We start from the raw sequence: 26,820 nt of genomic DNA on the forward strand, positions 1-26,820 counted from the left end.
CTAATTAGACATCATATCCATCTTCTCCACTCCAGTTTATATTTCACAGCTGAGCGATTCTTAAGATATGCTGATATTTTAGCCATCTCTGCTAAGTTTGTTACTTTTAATATCCATTCTTGAATAGTAGGCAAATCTTCCTTCTTCCAGTATTGCGCCACTGTCTTGGTGCCGTTATTAAGTACAAAATCAAGTTAGTCTCTATGAAATTACAATCAGTAGTTATACCTAACAGGAATAACTGCGGGGTAAACTTTATCCTCTTTTTAAAAATATTTTGCATAATCCACCATATTTTTATCCAGAATGCTTTAACCCAAAATATGGAATGCTTCACAAATTTGCGTGTCATCCTTGCGCAGGGGCCATGCTAATCTTCTCTGTATCGTTCCAATTTTAGTATATGTGCTGCCGAAGCGAGCACATTAACCAACACATTTAATGATCTCTGCCTGATCATAAGATTAGACAAGTCAACATTTCAGAGTTGATTATAAGATGAGCAGCTATATAAATGTAATAAATAAATAAATAACCCACTTACACTTCTACCACAAACAGAGTCTTTCGTTGATTCATTCTCACTGCTTGGTTTAAAAATAGATCCTTTCCAAAGAATATTTTCCCCTTTTTCTTGGAATGATAATCTGCTAAATGAAAGTGTAGGAGTAGCTTTTCTAAAAGCTAGGATGCTGCCATCAGAAGCTCAGTCTTCCATCAATGATTTTTTTCGTGTGCGTGTGCGCACGCATGCACACGCTGTTTTGGTTTCAAGATGGGAGTCAGAAAACTGCAGCCACAATTTTTATCCAGTCATACTAGATCTGATCTAAGTATTAGCTTAACCTCTACCTTCATATCCCTATCCTAATATTAAAAAACCCGGACTTCACATTGTTAGAGCCGAAGTGGTTTGCAGAACCAGCCACATTTTTCAGCAAAAGGTCAGAAATGTCTGTTCTTTAGACCATGGTCACTAAACCCTGAAACCCAACACTATCCAACAGATACTAGCCATGAAAGCCTATATCAGTATTTTGTTCCCAGTAATTCCTCAGAATCCCAGATATGCCCAGGAATCCTCAAAGACAATAAACTGTATTTTTGGGGATGGGGATTGTTCTGTTCCTGTCTTCAAAACTTCAATTTTGGCAGGTTACAAGGCACTGCTGCGTTATGAAGGTTTTGAAAATGATTCCAGTCATGACTTCTGGGTCAACCTAGGTACCATGGAAGTGCATCCAGTTGGTTGGTGTGCCATTAACAGCAAAATTCTGGTGCCACCCCAAAGTAAGTATCTTAAGTCTTGGTCAGTTGTAGAACTTTACAACTTATAATTTCCTTTTCTTCTCTTATCTAAGAAAGTTACTTTATATGTATTTATGCTAGTGATTATATCGCTGTGGAACAAATTAGGCAAATCGAAAGCTTCATTGTAGAATATTTAATTGCATGTTATCTGCAGAATTTAAGGGAAATCCAAGAAATGGGTATGGAGGCTGTGTAGATAGTATAGAAGTTTTCTTGGCCTATATATGTACTGAAATCTGTTCAATGCCATTTCTTCATCCAAATTTTTTGCAATAGTTCTTTCATAGCAATTTGTTTTAACTAACAATTTCTATTTTTACAATATTCCATTTTCACTTTTAGAGTCATTTAAGGGTGCTTTTTTAATATGTTGAACAACAACTTAATTGTGCCTGGATATTACAGGAGTTGTAATTCAGCACATCTGGAAAGCAATGACTTTAAGAAGATTGATTTATATGGTGATTTGATCATCAGACAATGTAGTAATACTGCTAACATTTGTTTTGATATTTTAATCCAGGGGTGTCAAACTTGCATTGTCACATTGTCATCTGACATATTGTGACTTTTTCACCCTTTGCTAAAATGGGGGGAGGGTGGCCAGCACTTGATGCATCCAGCCGCGGACCATGAGTTTGACACCCCTGCTTTAATCCCTCTTATGCTTTGTGAAAATTCTACCAAATAAATATAATTTTTGGGAGCATCTCCTTGTGTAAGATTAGACTTAGTCTGCTTTTCTGCTTAACTGCGTGGAGGGGAAGATGGCGCCGCCACGCTGCTGACGGCAACGTTTTACCTTAATTTTCGGCTATTTCTGACTCTATTCAGCCGAGCGGTGAGCCTTGGGGACCCTACTAACTGACACTACTACCTACCATCGCCCCAGAGAGGCGGGGATCTATCGGGGCTTGACCGGGCGGATCGGGCAGCTGGCTGTGGTTGCCACCGCCGTAGCCCTCCTTGGACGCCCCCTCCCCCCCTCCATTTTGCTCGCCTTCCTTGCCGTCGCAGCCTCTCCCCTTCGCCCTTCTGCGTGTCTGGGCGTTAGCCTTTTGGCAAACCTTTCCTTCTGCTTGCCCTCGCTGCTGCGGAGCCTCCTCCTGTTTCCCTGCCCAGCACTGTCTCTCCACTATCCTGGCCTGTGACCATCTGTTTTTGGCCTTGCAACATCCGTCCTCCTCCGACCGCTTGCCACCCGTCACTGCCCCTGGAGCACCTATTCGGTCAGTGCCCATCTGATATAACGCCTAGGACGCCATGGTCTGCGCATTTATGGTGCATTCGGTTTATGGAAGGAGCGATAAGAGGATGGCAGAAACATGGGTGGGGACTTGGCGTCTTAACAACTGACGCACCCCCTTCTCCCCTTTCGATCTGTTCCAGCCACCCCCAGACTTTGGACCCCCAGACTTTGGACCTTCTCAGACCTATAGGAGAGGGGGAAGACAAGACATTCCCCTGCACACTACCTACATATCCTCTATGGACTGTTATTGGTGTTTGTTTTGAACTACATCTTGATCTGGAGGGTGTGAGACTGCGAAGTTGCAGCTCGTTAAAATCTGGCGTTTACGCCTTGTCCCCCTCCATCTACAACCACCTTACCCAACACGGACTTTGGACCTTTGGCCTTAGGTGTCTTTTTGGGACTCGGAAGAAGGGAGAGGAGCGGAGCAGCTCTCCTTCCTCCTTCCATACCACCGTCAATCTTAAACCGCACTAGCGCAGTGCTCCGCAAATTTTATGAATGTGGTGTGGATGGTGTGCCTGTTTGATGTCTGTACCCACTTTTTAAAATCTTATTACTGTTGTATTTTCTGTGTTTTTAACTGACTTATGTGGGGACTGTATGGGTGAGTGGTTGTGTACATATGCGAGGATTGGGAGTATAGCCTGGTGCCTCCTCCACTGAGTGCTATTGCAGAAGTGGTAGGGGGGCCCAGGCCTACCTCCCATCCTAGAATGACTGATATAAATCGCCTGCCGGAAGGAGCGGAGGCTGTGAGAGGGGAAATGAAGTCTACGGTTGCTGGGGTGGGCCGGAGCATTACGGTCATTATGGGGAGGGGCAGGTACGATGGGAACTTCAGGGCTAGCCATTACCGGGGAAGGAGGGTTCGCTACGTCACAGCGATCCCCCCTTCCGGCCCTGTTAATTCCACTCCAGGGCCAGATGGCGAGAGTTGTTAGGGCCCTGGTCTCAGGCTGTTGCTGCTAAATGCCAGGTCTGTGGTTCACAAAGCTCCCCTCGTCCGGGACCTACTATTAGATGAGGGGGCAGACCTGGAATGTATTACTGAAACCTGGCTGGGCCCGGAGGGAGGAGTCCCCCTCACTGAAATGTGCCCAGAAGGGTTTCAGGTGCTCCATCAGCCGCAACTCCAGTGAAGGGGTGGGGGAGTGGCTGTCATCGTCCGAAGGTCATTAGTCCCTCGTAGGATCCCTGCTCCAGAGCTTGTTGGGTGTGAGTCCCTGTTGGTGAAGTTGGACCTTGGGGGTCAAGTGGGCTTGTTGTTAACGTACCTACCTCCCAACAGCGTTGCAACAGCCCTCCCCTCGCTCCTCGAGTCAGTAGCCGAGCTGGCGGTAGAGTTCCCCAGGCTTATGGTGCTGGGGAATTTCAACCTGCCTACTCTCGGTGAATGCTCTGATGGGGTGCAGGAGTTCATGGCTTCCATAACAGCCATGGACTTGACCCAAGTAATTCGGGGTTCGACTCACTCAGCGGGTCACACACTTGACCTCGTATTCCTCTCGGAGCAGTGGAGGCATGATCTAGATTTGAGGGGTACTAAGATCTTGCCCTTGTCATGGTCTGATCACTTCCTACTGAGGCTTAACTTTCGGAAACCAATCCCCCACTGTAGGGAGGAGGAACCGATTAGGTGGTTCCGCCCCAGACGCTTGATGGACCCTATGGGATTTCAGATGGCGCTTGGAGAAATACCTGACACTCTTGTCCACAGTCCGGTGGAGTCCTTAGTCGCTGCTTGGAATACAGTGGCGACGGGGGCTCTAAACCGGATTGCGCCTTTGCGACCTCTCCGAGGTAGCGGATCCAGGAGAGCTCCTTGGTTTACCGAGGAACTCCAGGAGATGAAGCGCCAAAAGAGACGCCTAGAGCGCCGCTGGAGGGCCAGTAACTCTGAGTCAGATCGAGCACTGATGAGAGACTATATCAGAGCCTATCTCGTGGCAATATGGGCAGCGAAATGTGTGCATTTTGCCACTCTTATTGCATCCGCTGAATCGCGCCCAGCCGCCTTGTTTAGAATAACCCGCTCCCTCTTGAAAGGGAGGGACACAGATGACCCTTTACAAGGTAGAGCTGAGGAATTTGTTCAGTTTCTAACGGATAAAGTCGCTCGGATTCGGACAGATCTGGGCTCCAATTGCACGGTACCAGCCGAGGTACCGGGGGAAGGTCTTGAGCGGAGTTTATGGAGCGAGTTTCAACTTGTCGCTCCTGAGGAAGTGGACAAGGCCATGGGAGCGGTGAGTGCCTCCACCTGTATACTGGACTCGTGCCCCTCCTGGCTGGTCTCGACCAGCAGGGAGGTGACACGTGGCTGGATCCAGACGATAGTTAACACCTCTCTCCGGGAGGGATCCTTCCCGCTCCCCCTAAAGGATGCGGTGGTGAGACCCCTCCTGAAGAAACCTTCTCTGGATCCAGCCATCTTGAGTAACTATCGTCCAGTCTCCAACCTCCCCTTTGTTGGGAAGGTTGTTGAGAAAGTGGTGGCCTTTCAACTCCGACGGTCCTTGGATGAAACCGCTTATCTGGATTCCTTTCAGTCCGGTTTCAGGCCTGGTTACAGCACGGAAACTGCTTTGGTCGTGCTGCTCGATGATCTTTGGCGAGCCAGGGATAAGGGTCACTCCTCTATCCTAGTGCTCCTTGACCTCTCAGTGGCCTTCGATACCATCGATCATGGTATCCTTCTGCGACGGTTGCGGGAGGTGGGAGTGGGAGGCACCGTTCTTCGGTGATTCTCCTCCTACCTCTCGGACAGGTCGCAGTCGGTGTTGGTCGGAGGACAGAGGTCGACCCCTAGGCCCTTCAATTATGGGGTGCCGCAGGGCTTGGTCCTGTCCCCCCTCCTATTTAACATCTACATGAAGCCGCTGGGTGAGATCATACGCCGGCACGGGATTAAATACCATAAATATGCGGACGATACGCAATTGTATCTGTCCGCCCCGTGCCAACTCAGTGAAGCGGTAGAAGTGATGTGCCAGTGCCTGGAGGCTGTCAGGGTCTGGATGGGAACGAACAAGCTTGCACTCAATCCCGACAAGACTGAGTGGCTATTGATGCTCCCTCCCAAAGATTGGCTAACTATTCCATCTCTCAGTCTGGGGGGTGAAATTATACGCCCCTCAGAGAGGGTTCGCAATTTGGGAGTCCTCCTTGATCCACAGCTGACTTTAGAACATCATTTGTCGGCTGTGACCAGGGGGGGCCTTTGCCCAGGTTTGCCTGGTGCACCAATTGCGACCCTATCTGGACCGGGAGGCCCTTCAGATAGTAACTCACGCCCTCGTCACCTCAAGTCTGGATTACTGTAACGCGCTCTACATGGGGCTGCCCTTGAAGAGTGTTCGAAGACTTCAGTTAGTCCAGAACGCAGCCATGCGAGCGATTGTGGGTGCACCTAGGTACACCCACGTTACACCTATCCTCCGCGAGCTGCACTGGCTGCCCATTGGTCTCCGGACACGGTTCAAGGTGCTAGTCGTTACTTATAAAGCCCTACATGGCATCGGACCTGGGTACCTGAGAGACCGCCTCCTGCCAATTACCTCCCAAAGTCCGATTCGATCGCACAGACTAGGCCTTCTCCTGATTCCATCTGCCAGCCAATGTCTGCTGGCGACCCCCCGGGGGAGAGCCTTCTCTGTTGCAGCTCCGGCCCTCTGGAACGAGCTCCCCGTGGAGATCCGGACCCTTACTACCCTCCCGGCCTTCCGTAAAGCCACTAAATCCTGGCTGTTCCGGCAGGCCTGGGGCTGTTGAAGTATCCAGCCCCACTTTAATTATGAATGTTGTTGTATTTTAAATTGTTGTATTGTCTTATTTATCCCCTTTCCCTTTTTATTGTAAGCTGCCTGGAGTCCTTCGGGAGTGGGCGGCATGCAAAACTAATAAACTAAACTAAACTTAACTAGCACAGTGGAGGGTAAGTGGCAGTATATAATACTTCTTTGCAATACAGTATACAGGTGAAACTCAAAAAATTAGAATATCGTGCAAAAGTTCATTTATTTCAGTAATGCAACTTAAAAGGTGAAACTAATTTATGAGATAGACTCATTACATGCAAAGCAAGATAGTTCAAGCAGTGATTTGTTATAATTGTGATGATTATGGCTTGCAGCTCATGAAAACCCCAAATCCACAATCTCAGAAAATTAGAATATTGTGAAAAGGTGCAATATTCTAGGCTCAAAGTGCCACACTCTAATCAGCTAATTAAGCCATAACACCTGCAAAGGGTTCCTGAGCCTTTAAATGGTCTCTCAGTCTGGTTCAGTAGGAATCACAATCATGGGAAAGACTATTGACCTGACAGTTGTGCAGAAAACCATCATTGACACCCTCCATAAGGAGGGAAAGCCTCAAAAGGTAATTGCAAAAGAAGTTGGATGTTCCCAAAGTGCTGTATCAAGGCACATTAATAGAAAGTTATGTGGAAGGGAAAAGTGTGGAAGAAAAAGGTGCACAAGCAGCAGGAATGAGCGCAGCCTGGAGAGGATTGTCAGGAAAAGGCCATTCAAAAGTGTTGGGGACTTTCACAAGGAGTGGACTGAGGCTGGAGTCAGTGCATCAAGAGCCACCACACACAGACGGATCCTGGACATGGGCTTCAAATGTCGTATTCCTCTTGTCAAGCTGCTCCTGAACAACAAACAACATCAGAAGCATCTTACCTGGGCTAAAGAAAAACAGACCTAGTCTGTTGCTCAATGGTCCAAAGTCCTCTTTTCTGATGAGAGCAACTTTTTCATCTCATTTGGAAACCAAGGACTCAGAATATGGAGGAAGAATGGAGAAGCACACACTGCAAGATGCTTGAAGTCCAGTGTGACGTTTCCATAGTTTGTGTTGATTTAGGGAGCCATGTCATCTGCTGGTCTTGATTCACTGTGCTTCATTAAGTCCAGGGTCAACACAGCCGTCTACCAGGAGATTTTGGAGCACTTCATGATATGAGTACATGAGTACATATGCATGCTTATAGTTTTCAGAGGTCCGATATGGTTCTATGTACAATCCTTGTTATATTGATTGCATGAAATATTTTAATTTTCTGAGATTGTGGATTTGGGGTTTTCATGAGCTGTAAGCCATAATCATCACAATTAGACAAATCACTGCTTGAACTATCTTGTTTTGCATGTAATGTCTATCTCATATATTAGTTTCATCTTTTAAGTTGCATTACTGAAATAAATGAACTTTTGCATGATATTCTAATTTTTTAAGTTTCACCTGTATATGAAGATTGTACTTCATTGAAACAGCTATCTATTTAGAGAGATAATACCATTGTTGGAAAATTGAGTACATGTTCACTACAGCAAGATGTTGATGCTTAATCATTATTTAGACCCTATATTCAAAGGTCTCTGTATTGATTCCAGAAAAATGTTCAGCGGAGCATATAACCAAAAAGAATCTATTTAGAAGAAGTTTGATTCAGTTCTTAGAAGGAGTTTGATTCAGTTCTGTGTACTTCCACAGATACCAAAGGCATATTATACTGACTTTCTTAAATCTTTCTATACAGCTATCAATTCAAAGTTTACAAACTGGAGAGGGTACCTTATGAAAAAATTGGTGGGGGCTCGGACAATTCCAGTTGATTTCCATTTAAAGGTGAGGATGGGAACTCTAGCAAAATTATTCAGATTAATCTAGTTTTTCAATAGCTCATTCAAATCAGGTATAAGTGGCAAGTAAATTAATTTCCAGAGTTAATGCTGCATAGAATACTTGGAGAGAGGATTTATAACCAACAGTGGTGAAAGAAGATCAGTCTAATGTAGTATGTATTTTAACCCTGTTTAAGAATAGCATATTGTAATGAAAAAAATTACGAATACCTTATGCAATGGTAGTTAAAACATTTTTTATCTCTGAAGTTCATCCATTCTCTGAATGCAGATAATACTTGATTTATGACTATTCATTCATGAACTCTTTAAATTATGACAATGATGAAAAAAATGAATGTATAGCCCGGGCCCAAAGTTATAGCAGTGACGTGACCCAAATTTGAAGGCTTAGCAGCTCAGCTGTCAGACTCACAAAAAAACCAAGAAATCATATAGTGATTCTTCCAAACTGATTTCTTTATTGTTCTATACCTGTAGATAGAATCTTCCCTAACTGAAGCAGACTAATACTTACATGAAGCAGATACTGAGAGGGGCTGTCTTCACACTCTCTTTCTCTCACACAAGATATTTGAACTGAATTGTCTTTTACTCCTCTGGAATGCACCCCTTCCTCTTGTGAATATAGTGGCAGCATTTGCTCAAGCTCCAGCCTTCAAACAAGGACCTTTATTCTAATAAAACATATTTAAAATCAAACAATATATGTAAATTTATTTTTAAAAGACAATTCAGTTTCCATATTTTTCACAACAGTGTGAAAGATGATGCATTTAGTTTTGAATTTGTACAGTGAAAGTTAATGATCAAAATAAAGGATAAAAGTGAGTTTTTGAAAAATAAGCCTAAAGACCCGATTTCTGAAATAAAGGATTATCTTTTATAATAAAGGATATATAATCACTATAACAAAACGTCTATCTCTCATTGTGCTACATTTGCTGCGGGAACAAGAAATTTTCCCCTGCTGATAATCCTTGTGAAAGTATATTTTACACATCAAAATTATTTCTTTGTAATCAGTATGAAGTAATGAAATGATGAATTTAAGGAAGAATTTTTGTGTTTTTCAATGAAAATAACATATTGATCATTTTAAGGACTTACTGTTCAAAAAGTTTCATTTAAGTATAGTATAGATATCCATTAAATCAGTTTATGTTCTCTAATGGTATTAAATAATATTTTTATTCATTAAGAAGAGACAGGAGGAAAACAATTTTTCTTTTTCTTAGGGATTAAGATCACTATACTTTCACAGCTCTATCACTAGTTGAGAAATTCTAGAATAAAATCAAGCAGAATTGGTCTTAAAGCCGGGGGGACAGTATATCCTGCCCCTACCCATAAAGGATTTTAAAAAAAAAACATGATGGGTCATTATTATCCCATCATCTCAATTTAGTGCAGAGATGGCAAAACCAGCTGGCAATACACCACTTAGGGAGCTCATGATCATTGTTGTAGCACTTCCTGATTTGCAGATTATTACTAGAACCTAATCCATAAAATAAGAATAAGACTGCTACCCAATTGTGTTTACTTTTTCAGATTACACTGTGACCTGATCCTGAATGTGACTATAACAGGCATGAAGGGGAAACTTTAATTCCATCTTCACTCCCATTATTTAATTCTGCTACTTTTTTATAATTGCAGCTGAAAAAGAATGGCTAATCCATAGGGCTAAGGGAAAGATTTAAGTTTTCTACTTTCCTCAAACAGTAGTTCTATTCCAGATCATTTCCCTGGGTGTTTACTCTGAAGATGGTGGGATAGCTTCACAATATGTACTTTTTGTAAATGACTAGGTAGAGCTTGGTTTTGGGATATAATAATGTCCCAGTGTTTCTGTTTTGCAGAGTTGTGTGGCTTTAACTCCTTTAATGGAAATTAATTTTTAAAATTCTGATTTGGGCTCTGGAGTTGTGGGGTTTCCCAAAGAAAACAATTGATCATCCATCTTTATGTCCACTTTCTGGTTTACTCAGATGACCGAGAACATGAAGTATCCTTTCCGCCAAGGCATGAGGGTAGAAGTAGTGAACAAGGCCTGCATATCCCAAACACGAATGGCCATTGTGGATACTGTGATTGGTGGCCGGCTGAGGCTTCTTTATGAGGATGGAGACAGCGATGATGATTTCTGGTGCCATATGTGTAGCCCTCTAATCCATCCTGTAGGCTGGTCCAGAAGGGTTGGCCATAGCATGAAAAAAACAGGTGAGTTTCATATTGGATGCAAACAGCGATCGCTCAGGATTTTTATGTATTGAGGCCAGAAGTTTATATTTACCCAGCAGGTAGCAGTGACAGTCCCTTCTTAGTATTTGTGAGCATACCAGGCAATTCCTATCTACTTTGGTTCACTGGATATTGTCCTAAAACAACAATTTTCAATCTTGACAGACAGACAGACAGACGAATTACCAAAGTACTCTCACAGATCAGCAATAGTTAGGAGAAATTGCATTAGAATATGTTCAACCTAATTTTTTTTATAAATGTATTTCTTATTGTTAATACAATAAATGTATATTATACACAATTAAGATGTTTGTGTGTGTGTGTATCATTATTTTGGAAATTATTTGAGATTGCTAATGTACCATTGTACTGTTCCATTTTTCCCTTTTAAAGTTTATGAATAGCTAGAAATCCGCTCTCTTTCAATTCTAACTGCTTTCTTTATATGTCTTTCCTGATGGAAGAAAAGAATAATGATATGGCAAACCATCCTACCTTCCGGAAAATCTACTGCGATGCTGTTCCATATCTCTTCAAAAAGGTATGAATGAGTCTGATTCATAGTGCTGTCCTGCATGTTAGAGTTATCTAAAATGAGTTTTAAAAAATGTAATTTGGATATATTCTGTGAAACTATTGAAATCTTTCTTATGTAGTACAGTGAGATGGATTTGATAATGTCCAAGAAACACAGTGTAAGAATTTGACCGATGTAGGGTAAAGAAATGAGTCTCTGGGAGCTAAAGGAAGAATAAATAGAATAAACTTTTTCCAGAGACACAGAACTGGCTTTTAGTGATTTAAAAAAAAGAATCATTCTAAAACTAAGCCAGCCTTCCTCTGCTGCTCCCAGACCTCAGGATGGCCTGCTAGGTCAAGTGCAACTCTCAACACCCTTCTGCCCAGCTGATTATTTTCCCATCATCAAATGTTCATACCTTTATGTTTCTATGTTTCTTTCCTCCTTCCCCATATCTGAGTGGAGAGGTGTGGGAGGGAGGGAGGGAGGGAGGGAGGGGAGAGAGAGAGAGGGAGAGAGAGAGAGAGAGAGAGAGAGAGAGAGATTTAAATATGAAAAATAATTGAGATGTAAGTAGCTGTGATCGTAGAGTGGTGTTGTGCCCTAGTGGTGAAGATACTCACCTCCCACTTGGGAGGTTGAGAGTTCAATCCTAGATAGCAGCAGATATTTCTCTCCTAGGGTGCAATGAAAAAACATCTACTGAGAACTCCATGTGGTGTCAAGAAGGGCATCCAGCTGGTAAACACTTAGCTCCATCCAGTCACCCTGACTCTACCTGAATTAAAGAATTACGGGGTTGCAAAAAGGGAGTATAAGGAGATGATATCATATTGTGTATTAAATGTTTACATTAATTGTAAAAAATAATACACTGATATTTCATTTTCATCCCCACCCATTTTTATATAATTTTATATAATTCTACTCCACTTTTGCAGTTCCTGGCATACTATTTAGGGTCTGAACCAGTGGTGAAATTCAAAGTTTTTTACTACAGGTTCCATGGGCGTAGCTTGGTGGACGTGGCAGGTAAAGGATATTGCAAAATCTCCATTCCCACCCCACTCTGGGTCCAGCCAGAGGTGATATTTGCCGGTTCTCCAAACTACTCAAAAGTTCCGCTACCGGTTCTCCAGAACCTGTCAGAACCTGCTGAATTTCACCCCTGGTATGAACAAACCATCTTGACCTCTTGTTGAAATTCTCATTAGCCACAGCCAGAATAATCCAACAAAGCTTGGGATATCAGAACAAAATGTGGTTAGTATAACATCTCAGGAACAGAGACAATATTCCTTCCTAATCATCCTCAGTAAGAGCCCTTCCTTTTATGTGCCAACTTCAGATCCAAATAGAAATATGACAAGTGATAGAAAATGTGAATGATGTGTGCTTTTATATATATTTGCAGCTGAAATGATTCAACTTTTTGTATGTTTATCCTGTAGGCTCTTGCACTGTATTGTGATATTAAAGTGATAGCTCTTATCTAATATCTAAGAAGTCAAAATGATAAGGGAGCAGCTTGATCAAAGTTAGTCAATATGCTTTATTTGAAAAGCAATTAAAATGTAAGGCTCTGCCCATTGGATTGAGTTGTTGATCAGTCCACTAATCTCAGCATATTCCTATAGACATTCATATCTTTGATTCCCATTTATCACTTTCTTCTATCATCTATTATAGGTACGTGCTGTCTATCCAGCAGGCGGCTGGTTTGAGGAAGGCATGAAATTGGAAGCTATTGATCCTCTGAATCCTGGCAACATTTGTGTGGCTACCATCTGTAAGGTATTGTGAAGAAGCAAACGTGACTGTAGTAATACAAATATGCCTCTTGCTATCCTTGGCCCTGATGGAATTGGGAATTACATGCTTGCTGATAAAGCTTTTATTAGCTAATTAGCCTTATTCAGACATGGGCCATCCTTATATTGGACTTGGGAGAGAAAGAAATACTCACCTTCCTCCTATGTTGCCATATAGATTTTTCTGCTTTTTTCATTTCTGGAAATAAAGTATACTTTAATGAATTTAAAAATGGATTAGCTTCGCTATGGTTTTTTAATGATAGTTCTTGAGCCTTCTTTCTGGTTGCATTATTAGACTTTCAATTTATAACTTCTATAGAAGGAATGGAATATAACTCTGGTTATTTAAACCTTAGGGTGCACCAGACTTTGCCCTTTGACATGTGTAAGTAACCAAAATGTAATTGCAGTCAGTAAACCAAACAAAACTGAGACATGAGACTTTGGGCGATATAAAAAGTGGTGCTGAGATTGTCGAACTTGCCCCAAAATAACTTGTCTTGTTTTTGCAGTGAATTTTTAGACCCATTTTTTTTTCTTTTAATGGGTATTTAGGAATCCACTTTTTCTTTTTTGTGCAAACTAGGGAATCATTATTTTTAAAATAGGTTTTAAAAAAGTAAATGCTTAGGCTTCATTAAGTTCTTTGGAAGAAAAGTTCTCCATGGAAGAAAAGCGAAGAATAAATTTCTATAAAATAAATGGGGTAACATGGCACGCTACCTAGCTTTGGCCTTTCCAATTATATGTCTGCTACAGATTTTCTTCATTTGACTTTGGTGAGGCTGGGAATTGCTATCATAAAATATGTCTTTATCTAACGTGTTTAGGTCCTTTTAGATGGTTATCTTATGCTTGGCATAGATGGCACAACTTCCGAAAGTGATTCTGAATGGTTCTGCTATCATGGGTCCCTGCATTCCATTTTCCCTGCTGGCTTCTGTAAGAACAACAACATAGAGCTGATTCCACCAAAAGGTGAAATTTTGCTTTTTCTTAGTTTGCTTTTATGGCAAAATTGGCACCATTCTTTTTTACAAGATAGTTTGGGGAAAACAACCTTATCACATTGGGCCAGCCTGTCTTAACCTAGTGCTTTTCATGGCAGAGTTAGAGTCCCAACTTATTCGAATAGCAGAAAACTGGACAAGGCTGTTTCATACTTTATTTGTGGGTTTTTCCTTTTGGTTTTAAAGACAGAATATGATCAACTGTTCCTGTCCTTTTCTCTTGGAAGGGCAGGTTTGGTCAGAATCCTCTTGCTGTCCTCTGGTTGTTCTGAAGAAAAATATCTCTTTCACCACTTTTTATTGGAGATGGTTATGCAAATGTTTGTGTTCATACTAATATTTCTCATTGCTCTTTTAAATAATTACTTTATTTTTATTTTTTTATTAAATTTATTGACTATCCATCTTAGCATAAGATAACTCTGGGAAGTTTACAATATTAAAAAGAAAAAAGAATACAAAACCTATACACAATAAAAAGATGAACTGAATCCTACCTTAAGGATGGGGAAGGAGGAAGTAGGATGAGTGGACGGGGGGAGGTGCGATCTATTATTCATCTGTCCACATCCCCCCATTGGAGTCCTAAGCCAAGGGGCACAGCCAATCTTTAAGCTCTTGCAGAAAGTCAGGAGGATTGGAGACAATCTCATTCCAGGGAGCAAGATATTCTGAAGGGCAAGCGCAATGGCTCCTCTCGTGGACACCATCCACCAAATACCCTGTCCAATGCAGCCTGTAGCTTGCCTCCTCTGCTGGCACAGGTGGGGTGGGCCAAACCCATTGGGATGAGACATCCCTGCAAGTAGCCTTGACCCATACTATGAAGGGCTTTAAAGGTGATTACCAACATCTTGAATTGCACCCAGAAACAAAACAGCAGTCAGTGTAGCTTGCGGAGCAACGATATTAAATGGGCCACTCTTGGGGCCCCAGAAATTGCCCACACCACCACACTCTGCACCAGCTGCAGCTTCCGAATGCTGTTCAAGAGTAGCCCCATGTAGCGAGCTTTGCAATAGTTGAAATGTGAGATGACTAGGGATTAAATAAGTGCAGGGTTTCCTGATCCAGGTGAGGCAGCAACTGATTCACAATCTGAAGTTGTATAATCACAGTCCTAGCTTTGACTGCCACCTGCTCCTTGAACAGGATTTGCGAGTCCAGAAGAACCATCAAGTTGTGGACTGATCCTTCTGGGGCAGTGCCACCCATCCAGAGTTAAAATATCAAAGTCCTGGATCTTGGGGCTCCATATAATAAATTCCACAATTATTATTGCTAATCTGTATTTTACAAAAATAGTTTTGCTCTGTATTCCAATAGATTATGCGTTTCTTTTTATTAGTTATACCTATGAGGATGAAGCATTGATCTTGAAGGTTGCCACCATGTCTTCTGATAATGTCCATCTTTTTCTGATAATGGTGGCGTTAGTTTTTCCTTCCTCTTTCTCATGTCAGAAAACTCCCAATTTCATATTTTAGGATACGATGCTAAGATCTTCAGTTGGGCAAGTTATCTAGACAAGACTAGGTCAAAATCTGCACCAGCACATCTTTTCAGTGTGGTGAGTACTGTTTTCACAGACAAGATGATAAAAACAAATGAGTCTCTGTCCTGATAAATAGCAGATAATATTTAATGGAAGCATTTGTGTTACATTCCATCCCCTCATCCACTTCTTCCTTTTCTTCATGCTGGCTTTCATATTTATTCACAGTACCAGTCCTTGTGAAAAAAATGTGAAATCAATAGTAACCAATTAAATACAAAATATAATTCCTATTCTACTATGAATGAGCCTCTATGGGATATAGATAGATCCAACTCTTCATGATCAAAAAAATTTCTGTTTTAATTTGAGCTCTGGAATTAGTGTGTGCCTATGTTTGCATTTTAATTCTTTCTTTGATTCATTGAATATTTTGTGTCTAGACCATTTTATACTTTCCAAACCTGTTGATAAATTTTCCCAATAAAATTTAATGTAGAAACATTTTTGCAAGGATTTAGATTGCCAGATTTAAAGAATGTATAACATGTATTATATATTTGCTTTTATTCTTTTAGGATTGTCCAAATCATGGCTTCAAAGTGGGTGCTAAAATAGAAGCAGTAGACCTGATGGAGCCAAGACTTATCTGTGTGGCAACAATAAAAAGGATTGTCCATCGGCTCCTCAGAATTCACTTTGATGGCTGGGACAGTGAATATGACCAGTGGGTAGACTGTGAATCACCAGATATCTATCCTGTGGGTTGGTGTGAATTGATAGGTTACCAGCTGCAGCCACCAGTGAGTCCAGGTGAGAAAAATAAACAGTTACACTACTGGATATGAGAGAGAAGCTTCAGCCCAACCCAAACCATAATCTTACTCTATGTAAAAGCTTTGAACCATAGCGAGGGCTAAAGAGGTAATTTAAGAGGAGCTGGTGTTGGCAGTCATTTTAATAGGAGCTCCCTTTGGAGTGGGATGGATCCCTAACATGCGCCATTTTAATCCATAAACTGCTGTGCCATCCCTATTGTGCCATGTATGCCAATGCTTTGAATCCAGTGCCATTTCCCAAACTTAATAAAAATGGCAGTGTGCTCTCTCTCCCCAGTGGAGCTACATTTAGTAGGGCCAGGAGGCTGTCCAGACAACCTGCTAAGGGGAGGGTGCCTGTTTCACCTTCAGTCATTTGTGTCTGCTCAACTAGGTAGAACCACATCAAGAAATCAGCTCCAAGGAGGCTAAAACTACTTTTACTGTGATTGACAATATTAATAGAATATTGGAATTCTTGGCTCTACCAGACTGTAGAGTCCCACTCTGAGACAGATGTGTGGTTCAAAAGTACGATATGATATATGAGAGAGAGAGATTCAGATGAAATTTAGTATACCAGATTTCAGAATGAAAATACACAAAGGCAGCAACACTAGGCTGTGACACAAAATAATACAGAAGCCTGTTCCTCCTATTCTTCTCCCTCAGGCTATGAAGTTCTTACACAAGAAGTTGCAAACCCATTAAGTTAGGACCTGATCCTGGAAACAAGTGGTAGCTATGTCTTTATATTTAGTTGCTGCTTCTTGCTTCTTGCATCCTGTACAACATACCATTCTAAACTTCTTCTCCTGATAATAGAACCTGAATCGCCTGCATTTGCCAAGGAGGTTTCAAAGAGGAAGCGAAAACCATATGGAAAGAAAAGTAAGAGGCACTTTCACTAAGTATTTCTGTTTCATCTTAATCACAAAGCAAAATTTGTTAATTTGTCCTGCTGAATAGAGCAGAATCTGAAAGGAAAAACAAGAAATCTACCTCAAGATAAATAAGATGGTATGTTTCCCTGGATCAGTTTCTCTCTGTGTGATATTCATTGCAACATCAGTCAGTCAGGGAGTATTTAGCAGGATCTGCAATGCAATCAGGGCCATCTTAACAGCATTATGCGCCCCGGGCAAAGCAGTGTACTGGGGACCCTACGACAACTACTAGAAATAACAATGTAAATGGTTGATAAAATTAAACATATATTTGCATACTAGTATTAATTAAAAATGCAGTAAAATGTAATAAATCTGTTGCTGTATTTATATGATACAAGGTGCATTGAAGGGTTCACATACACAGATTACTACGGGGCGTCTATGCTTGTGAGGCCCATGGGCAAGCGCCCATGCGTTAAGACAGCCCTGAATGCAATCCCTTGTAATTATAGTAAAGCCTTGATTTAATAAAGTAAAGAGGAAAAGGGGTATGCATTAAAGTTCAGTGTCTATTAAAAGGCAAGAAGGATGTTCAAGCACAGAAATAATCATACATGAGAAGAAAAGGAATTTGAACTGCTGTGGAGCAATAGGCAGTGAAAACTACGGAAGTTCTATGCTGAAATTGATGGCAGATTCAGCAACTGCAAGCAAGGCAATCAAAGCACTTAAAAAGCCAAAGCTAAAACCACATGGGGATTTAGGATCAAAGTCTGGGGGATACCAGTAACAGAAAGATCCTCTAATTATATGGACTCATTCAGTCCAGGACTCAGAGGAACTGATGGTAGAGGTCAGCAGTGAAATATGCAGTTAAGATTGTGAAAGCATATTTGTTCTATAAGAGCCTGCTAATTGCTTAACAACCACATATCAATGAGCATAAAATTATCAAGCTTTTCTCTGCAGTCTGATAACATTTAAAGGACATCACAGGATGCTTTACTATGACTCTTTCATGCCTTAATTTTCTGATGGACTTTGCTTGCACCTTGTGGCATGTGTATCCTGTGCCATGGCTAACTAATTATTTTGTCTCTATCCCTCCACATCAGCATACAAAATGTAGACTGGGAATGACATCTAGAAGAAAGAACCTTATTTCTTATAGCTGTAGATGCCACAAATTAAGTCCAGGCCCTTATAGGTGTAAATGATCACTGTTTTACTATTATGATAGGCACCAGTTTTATATGCTTAAAGTCTCAGCTGGCTCCCACTGAAGAAGTATTTTAACTAAGCCACCCAGAGTCACCTTGTAGGTGAGATGGATACAGAGAAATTAATGAACAAGCAAACAAGTTGGAGGGGTCTTCTACCCAAATGTTCATAGATGTCTCCAAGGCATTTGATAATATTTATGCTTCTGTTGAGTTACCCAGGCAGATATATTAAATATATGTGTCAGTTCCTAGTAATTATAATTTTAAAATAACCTTCAATGAGATTTGTATCAATGTGATTAGTTTGGACGTATTATAGCTTAGTACATCTACTTCATTTGTCTCATAGGTGAGTTTAGATTATCAATCCTTATTGATGTAATCAACCAGGAACTCATCTGTATCATTTCAGCTGCATTTTGGGGATCACTTCACATTGTTTGCTTTATATTTTCCACCACAATTATAGATTAGTTAGCCATGAAAAACAATCATTTTTATATGCAGATATTTTACAGGAAAAAAATGATATAAGTATCCCCTCCCTGTATACAACTGTACAGCCCTAATACAATGAAGCTGCTGTGAGGTCTTTGATAGAATTGTGAGGTAGATGTATGACTGTTTTTATTCAATTTGCTAAGGAAAAAAGATGACTGCTAAAGCCCGCTCCATCAAGGAGGCAACTAAGAAAGTGGTCACTCCAAAAACAAAAGAAGAAACAAAAGTTACCAAAAAGCTGCCTACTTCAAAATCAAAGGAGGGAATACCAACTGTTTCAAAAATTGAGGCAACACAAACTAAATCCAAGACTTCTTCAAAACTACTGCCTAAAAGTAAGGAAAAGGGTATAGTGCTTCATTTCTCCAATTCGTAAACATAAACAGGAAGAGCGTAGTCTTAAGAAAATTGCTAATATGCACATTTCAACTTGCTTAACTGCAGGCAGTTTGGGAAGGTTTTCATGGACAGGTTTGCAATGTAACTTGTAAGAGCTACTGTAGTATAGATAATTATCAACTTATGATTGGTCACCTAGTGACTGTTCAAAATTACTGCAGACCCTGATAATAGAACTTATGACCCGTATTCAAAATTATGATATCCACCCTGCTCAGTGATCATGTAACTGCATTTTGGATGCTCAGCAACCAACCCACACTTATGACCATTTGCAGCACCCTGCGGTCACATGACAGTGATTTACAACATTTTTGCCAGGAACTGGTGTTTACTTCCAGTTTCCTGCAAAAAATGCCCGATAGCAAAGAATGGGTTTGCTTAACAATTGCAATGTTAGTTTAATGACTATGGCATTTTTGATGTAGAATTTGAAAATAGACACTTTTACTTTAAAAGGAGTAGCTTGCTAAAACTTTATGAAGAAAATATTGAAATCTTGGGAGTTATCTCATGGCATGATCTGTAATTTTGTTTCTCTGGATAAATTGATAAGAAACAATAATATGTGAATCCAGAAATATTTTTGTTTGATGTTTAGTTTTCCTAATACTTATGTGTGAATAGTGGCAATTCTTTTTAGGAATAAACGTTATTACTAGCATTTTGTTCATGTTTAAGACCTTTTAGATTTTTATTCTGTAATTGATCAGTAGCCTTTTTCTGTGTTTCTTAGCCTTTGTTGCTGTGAAAGTGAAAGAAGAAATGCTTGAAAGCCCAAAGATGAGGCTTGCAACTCCACAACATTCAGTGCCAGTGAAGGATGAGGACATGGATCAAGAAGCTCCAGCACGCTCTATAATAATTGGCTGCCTAAAGGATGAAGGCATGGAACTAGAGTCCCCAGAAATCCACAGGGCAGATGAGCATGATGGCAGCATGGACGTTGAAGCTGCAACAAGCCTTGATACACTTGGCTTCTTAAAGGATGGGGTTAAGGAATCAGTACCCCAAGCACACTCTATTGCAATTGCCTGCTTAAAAGATGGAGGCATAAAAGCAGAAGCAACAGTGAGCCCAGTGCTCATTAGCTGCTTAAAAGATGAGGATGTCGACTAGAGGTTCAAGCAGCATAAATATCAATGGTTCTGCAGAGCAGTTCTTCACGGATCAAGGAAGGTAAATTGCTGACCCCTTTGGACTGTACTTTAGCTTTTTATGTGATACGATCAGCCTCTAAACAATTATTGGAACATATATTCTATCCCATCATGTAAAAAGGCAGGTCTACAGTGCTGCTCTGAATACTACTATGGATGAATTTCTGCATGATAAAACACTGTGGCAAGGCAGGGATGTATTACAGGGCATTTGTAATTTGCCTGACCACAGTAGTCGTCACTATTTCGGTCAACAGCGGACTGCCTCCAAAGCAAGTTTTTGGGATGGTACTCAAGAAAAGTTTTCTGCTGAAATAAATGGCAGATCAGGAAAATGGGTAAGAAAATTGAGAAGCTCAGTGTCTTATTATGAAATGGTATTTCTACACCAGGAGTGTCAAATTCAAGGCCCACAGGTCAGATCCCGCCCACAGGGTGCTTAGATCTGACCCACGGAGCTAGCCTGGAAACAGCAAAGGACATGCCTGCAGTGCCCCTGCCAGCGAAAATGCAGCTTGGGGGTGGGGGACGCGTATTGCCTCCCACACACACACCGAGTTCCACTTTTGCTGGCAGCGGGCTATCAGAACAAACAAAAGGAGAAATGTTTTCCCTTTTGCATTTCAACATGCAAGAAGGGACAGGAAAGGAGAAAGGGAAACACAAAGAAAAAGAAGGAAAGATCGGAAGAGAGCAATGAAGGAAGAATAAGGAAAGAGGGGAAGGAGAAGGAAGAGGGAAGGAAAAAGAAGAAGGAAGGAAGGAGATTATAATGAGTGAGTGAGAGTCTCAGGGAAGTCCTGCCTTAGCACTTGGCCACCACAGGTGCCTCCAACACGAGTGACATTGAACTGGCCACGCCTATCCCTCGGCCATGCCCTCAGCCCTCAGGTCAAACCTAACCCTGATGCGGCTCTCAGTGAAATTGAGTTTGACACCCCTGTTCTACACCTAAAAGAGTTAAGTTTTTGTACTTGCTAGGAATTTTAGGCGTTGTAGTCCCAGCATATCTAATAGGCACACACTAGGAGAACAATATCCTAAGAAATGCCTTTGAACTTATGCAAATGATTTATTTAGGCACAATTCAGAAACAATATAAATACAGCACAAACTTCACCATTTTATCGGTATGTTAAAGCAAACATGTGGAAAACATATTTAAATCTTGCTTCCCAAATGGATTGATCAATTTCTACTGCCCTATAATTACTAGCTGAATATATAATGCAAAATAAATGTACGTTTTCCAAATTATAATAGTTTAGAGACTACAACTATACTATGCATAATTTTGAATGTACTTTCTGTTTTTCACATTGCTGGACTGTTCATTGTAACGAGACAAATAATGTAGATCAAAAGATGATAAAAGCATATACCAAGGTCTTCCTTCTCAAATTTCTTAACATTATAAGAAACTGAAAGTATGTTTCCATCAAGAGACTTCTCATTTACTTTACTTTTCCTTAATTCCTGAGCTTCTCACCTGCATCCCTTATTTGGAGTGAGTTCCATCCCTGATTTTGGATACAGTTTAGCTGGTTTATTTGGCTTTCTGGATATTCCAGCCTGGGCAATTTTGGAATATAGTGACAAGCTTCACTTTTTGGTTATATAGATTTGGCAGAGATCCACAAGTGGCCCCTACTCTCAGATTCAAGATATCAAGCCACCTGGAAAATAGAGAAAAAGAAGAAACACTATGATTTTACCAGATTTTACTGCATCTATTTAAGGGTGGGTTTTTGTTGGCTTGGAGTTTTGCAGGGGGGAGGGGTTGTGGATATATTTTTTTTGTATGGTTTCACATTTCAGATATTAAGAAATTGTTAATTTGTAAAAACAAGGAAGCAGGAAAAATGCTGCTTGTTTATGATGTTTCCAAGTATGTTCTCAGTACAGAATTACTATTTTCTAGGAAAAACATGAAACAGTTGATCAGCTTTACAACAGAAGATTCAACCATCAATTATATGAGCTTGTATAATCACTATTTGGCAATCAAAGTTTAACCTAGGCTAACATTTTAGCATTTAAGATCAATAATTCCTCCACTGAGAAAAGTAAATCAGAAGTCAGCTGCTAAAAAGAAGTGGTTGTTGAATATCTGTAGTTCGATTAGCTATTCCATTTCCTCTCCCATCATCTACGCTTTGCAGAAAGAAAGAAGAATCAGTTAAATTTAAATCTTGAGATTTCTCTTTGGCATTGCTAGCCCAAACCAATTTTTCATTGTTCATGGCTATGAGATAAAATCCAGGTAAACAATCCCAGATCTTCTCTTATCTCAGTAAGGCTACTGCACCACACTATCCAGTTATTATATTTATTCCAGCCATTCTACTTACACAAACATTTGAAACTATTTGCAACACAAAATTAAAGTATACCTTTTAAAACAATTATATCAGTAAAATTATTTTGTTATATATTAGATTGATGAAATATATGTACTTTTAGTATTTTGAGGAGCAAATATGTTTCTTTGAGGGAACATTCTGTGGCCTGATAATTACACATAAGAATCATTCTGTCTACCAAATAAATGCGACTCTGGCAGGAGAGGCATCTTTAGTTAGTCTGTTGTTGAAAGCGGGGTGGGCCGACAGGCTCTAAGATGTTTTATTTCTAGTATCTGAATAAAATAAGGCCTTTATTACAGTCAAAGACAAGTATAAGGATGGCATACAAAATATTTAAAAGCATTAAAAAATTAAAAGGGTAGGAGCATTAAATGGGCGACAAATTAGACCTATCAAAAAACAGAGTAGTCTAGAATGACAAACTTGGTGATAATTAAAACTGGTTTATGGTACAACAAGACATCTTCTGATGGATTTTTAAGTTGCTGCACAGAACCTGTCAACATTATATATTGTAGCAGGGTTAGTATCTGAAAGCAGCAGGGAGGTATAAAATTGTCCTCTGAGCCATGGATATTTATGTAATAATGGTGATATGAGACTTGCTCAGTGTGGGTTGCAGACAGTACGCCCCAGTACGGGCATACCAGAGCCTGCCTGGAACACCGGGTACCGTTCCATTCTGGTACAGCTGAACAAAAAATAAATCATGATCAATAATATCAAAAGTTACTAGAGAACCTGAATAATCTAGTGCACTATTATCATTCAGTAACTAAGATGCATCATCAAAAGATGAACAAAACTCTTTTAGTGCCATAGCTTGACCCAAATCCTAACTGAAATGGATCTTGTCATCCAAATGAACTTGGAAATAGGACACCCCCTTCTCAATTATCTTACCAGAAAATGAATATTTGTGACTAAATTATAATTACAAATATTTTCAAAGTTCTTATAACTGTTCCATTTGAATACATACACATTCTATCATCAAGGTTCTCTCTTTATCATGAAGCCATTCTTTTCTGTAACATATATTGGCCAAATTGGTGGTCATTTTTGTCTAATTACCCTATCCAGCTTCTCGAATTCCATGTAAACAAGAAAAACTGATATTGACATTATTATTTTCTTACGACCTGCCCCAATACTGAATTACTGCCGGCTTCCTGATACATCAAGGTATTAAGAAGGAAAAAATATTTAGGATTATCCCCCAGATAATCTGGGGTTACACCTGTAAATCACTAACCAGTATGGCAGAATTAAATTCGCAAAGTTGCAGGCCAACACATCTGGAAGGACTAGGTATGGGAAGATCTCAAATCATGTGCAGCTTCAATTGCACAATTCAATTCTTCCAAACTTTTTAGCCCCTCCCCACCTCTACTTTAAAAAAGTGATTTAATTCTAGAAAAATAATTTAATAGATCTGATGACGAGGCACTTGTATGATTTTACTAAGCCGAGGTGGCGCAGTGGTTAGGGTGCAGTACTGCAGGCCACTTTAGCTGACTGAGATCTGCAGTTCAGCGGTTCAAATCTCACCGGCTCAAGGTCGACTCAGCCTTCCATCCTTCTGAGGTGGGTGAAATGAGGACCCGGACTGTGGGGGCAAGTTGCTGACTCAATTTGCTAAAAAAATTGTAAACCGCTTAGAGAGGGCTGAAAGCCCTATGAAGCGGTATATAAGTCTAATTAATAAATAAATAAATTTTGTGTCAATACTGTCTTGAATAATATATATTAGTTACCATTAGCTGATTTTGTATGAAACTATTAATAGGTGGTCATTAATATATTTTCTTCATTCCAGCTTATAAGAAAAGGGACACATTTTCTAGTTTAGAAGAGAAGTACTGGGAATTAATGACTTACTTGCGTAATGGGAGAAGTCGACAATCACAGGAGAAAGAGATATCATTCAAGTTGGTTATCTCCAGAGCAGTGAAGCCATGTAAATTAGGTAAATTGTACATTCTATTTTTCTCCAGATACAGACTTTTAATATTTGGACCCAAGCCAGTGAAAGCTCCAAAAGAAACCTGCCAACACAAGTTGGTAATGATAAGTTCAAGAACCGCAAATTTACAGTTATTCCAATCTTCTATTTCCACTGACCCATTGTACAGTATGTGTCCAATAATTGTAAGAAAATTAGTGTATTTATAATAAAATTAGTGTATTTATAATAAAAACAATCAACAGTTTGTTTAATTAAGCAAAATTTATAGTTAAAGAGCTGACTATAATTAGCCTATATCAAATGTATAGCTCAAAAGTCTGCATGCTCTCTCCAGATTCTTGAATGCAGCCACCTCAGCTTATCTAAATGTACTTGTAATGGTTTCAGTTGTCACTTGTAAAATGTTTTCAGAAGGAAATTATTAAATACTCAGAGTGATGATAATCATCTAATTAATATAGTTTATATCCTGGCCTAGGACTCTTACCTCTCTCAAAGTGTAGCCAACAATCCAAGAAAACTTCAGGCTAATATTTGTGAGAATTGTGGAAGTCAGTATTTCACATTTTGATGCAATATTTTTGGAATGAAAGAATGAATACTGTATTTCTCCCTTTCTCATTATTATTAAAGTGGCTGTACTTCTAGTTTAATTTTAATTTCCTCTCAGGTCCTGCTGTACTGCCTCATTGTAGTGGCTGTGGCTGTTCCTGGGAGGGAGCAGTAACAAACGTTGGGAATTTAGGCCAAGAGGATATACTACCAGCAGGATTCTTCAAGGCATGAAGACCATCCCAGCTGCCTGTCTACAGTGAGAAGGCACCTGGAGCAGACAGCCTTTATATAGAAAAATGCTAGAGATGGATGATCACTTTAATGATTGTGACAATTTATAGTAAGCAGTGGTAAAGCATCCCTGTTTTACCAAGAAAATCACATAGAAAACAATAGAAAGTGATTGATGGTGTAATTTCAGATATGGGCCCCTCAGTTTGGATGATAGTCTACATGCTATTTAGAAAGAGTTAATGATGTTTATTATGTGTCTAGAGATCTAGTTATTAATCTGACATGCAAGAAAAAAAAATAAGCTGGAAAGACAGAATTATATTGGGAATATGGGAGGGCTGTACAGAGTGAAAGATTAAACAACTGGATGAGACCCAATTTGGTCTAATAGTTAAAGCACTAGAAATCTTAAAAACCTGAAGAATCCTGAAGACTGTGCCTTCGATTCCCACTTTAGGTATAAAAGGCAGCTGGGTGACTTTGGGCCTGCAGTCTCTCTCTTCCCAACTCACTTCACAGGGTTTTTGTGAGAAAAATAGGAAGAGGAATAGGTATGTTCATTACCTTGACTTATTTATAAAGTAAAAGAGTAAGGATATGAAATAAATAATAGACAAATTAGTATCTTCATTTGATTGATACTACTCATGAAAACAAAGAAGCAGTGGTGTTGCTTCCATAGTCAGGAAAAATATAGCAAGGACAGTGTTTGCGTACAATACACCTAATGACTGAATAATATCAAATAGACTTCATGGTCAAGAAATAATTAGGACAATTATCAAAGTTTATGTTCCAATTATTGATACAGAAGAAGAGAAGATTGACAAATTTTATGATTGGTTCAGTGGAATATGCAACCAAGATGTGGTGCTAAAGGTTGGGGACTAGAATATCAAAGTTGGAAATAATAAGGAAAATGTGATTGGACGGCAGGGTCTAAAAATACAAATGAAGCAGGATATCAATATCTGCTAATCCACTGATTTCTTCATTGCTAACAAAGTCTTGCAACAATAAAAATGATGCCCACATATTACATTGCAAGATGGTGTACACAAAATCAAATTGACTATATTATTGGTACAAGTAAGTGGAAAAGCTAAGTTATAACAAACAAGTGGCCAGGAACTGACTAGAATACATCACAAGCTGCTCATGGAGAAAAAAAAAATAATGATTTCCACAATGTGGCATTTAAGCATATATCCACCATTTTCAGGGATGATACAGGTGGCCATTAACTTAAAAACACAATGGACCTTAGAATTTCAGTCATAAGTGATTGTAAGTCAATTCACTCATGATCAGTTTCAATTTTACTACAATTTTTATGATGGTGGTAATTTGAGTCATTGTGATCATTAAGTAAATCCAGCATATCCAATCTGGGGTTTTT

General features: G+C 40.0%; 1 protein-coding gene and 1 non-coding gene across 2 annotated transcripts in view; one reads left to right on the forward strand and one right to left on the reverse strand.

Annotated features, from left to right (window-relative positions):
* Positions 1-20,644, forward strand: part of L3MBTL2 (L3MBTL histone methyl-lysine binding protein 2) — a 33,008-nt gene extending 12,364 nt beyond the window's left edge. Inside the window, exons 7-17 of the mRNA XM_032222151.1 lie at positions 1,156-1,290; positions 8,112-8,200; positions 10,212-10,443; positions 10,932-11,008; positions 12,677-12,781; positions 13,632-13,779; positions 15,299-15,381; positions 15,885-16,119; positions 16,950-17,015; positions 18,882-19,073; positions 19,874-20,644. Of these exons, the coding sequence (XP_032078042.1) occupies positions 1,156-1,290; positions 8,112-8,200; positions 10,212-10,443; positions 10,932-11,008; positions 12,677-12,781; positions 13,632-13,779; positions 15,299-15,381; positions 15,885-16,119; positions 16,950-17,015; positions 18,882-19,073; positions 19,874-20,256 (1,745 nt within the window). The 3' untranslated portion in view covers positions 20,257-20,644. The remainder of the gene's footprint in view (positions 1-1,155; positions 1,291-8,111; positions 8,201-10,211; positions 10,444-10,931; positions 11,009-12,676; positions 12,782-13,631; positions 13,780-15,298; positions 15,382-15,884; positions 16,120-16,949; positions 17,016-18,881; positions 19,074-19,873) is intronic.
* Positions 318-424, reverse strand: LOC116511917. Its single transcript, XR_004255789.1, has one exon. It is a non-coding gene; the product is annotated as a U6 spliceosomal RNA (small nuclear RNA).
* Positions 20,645-26,820: the final 6,176 nt, after the last annotated feature.

This window comes from Thamnophis elegans, chromosome 7 (assembly GCF_009769535.1).
Source record: "Thamnophis elegans isolate rThaEle1 chromosome 7, rThaEle1.pri, whole genome shotgun sequence".
NCBI lineage: Eukaryota > Metazoa > Chordata > Lepidosauria > Squamata > Colubridae > Thamnophis > Thamnophis elegans.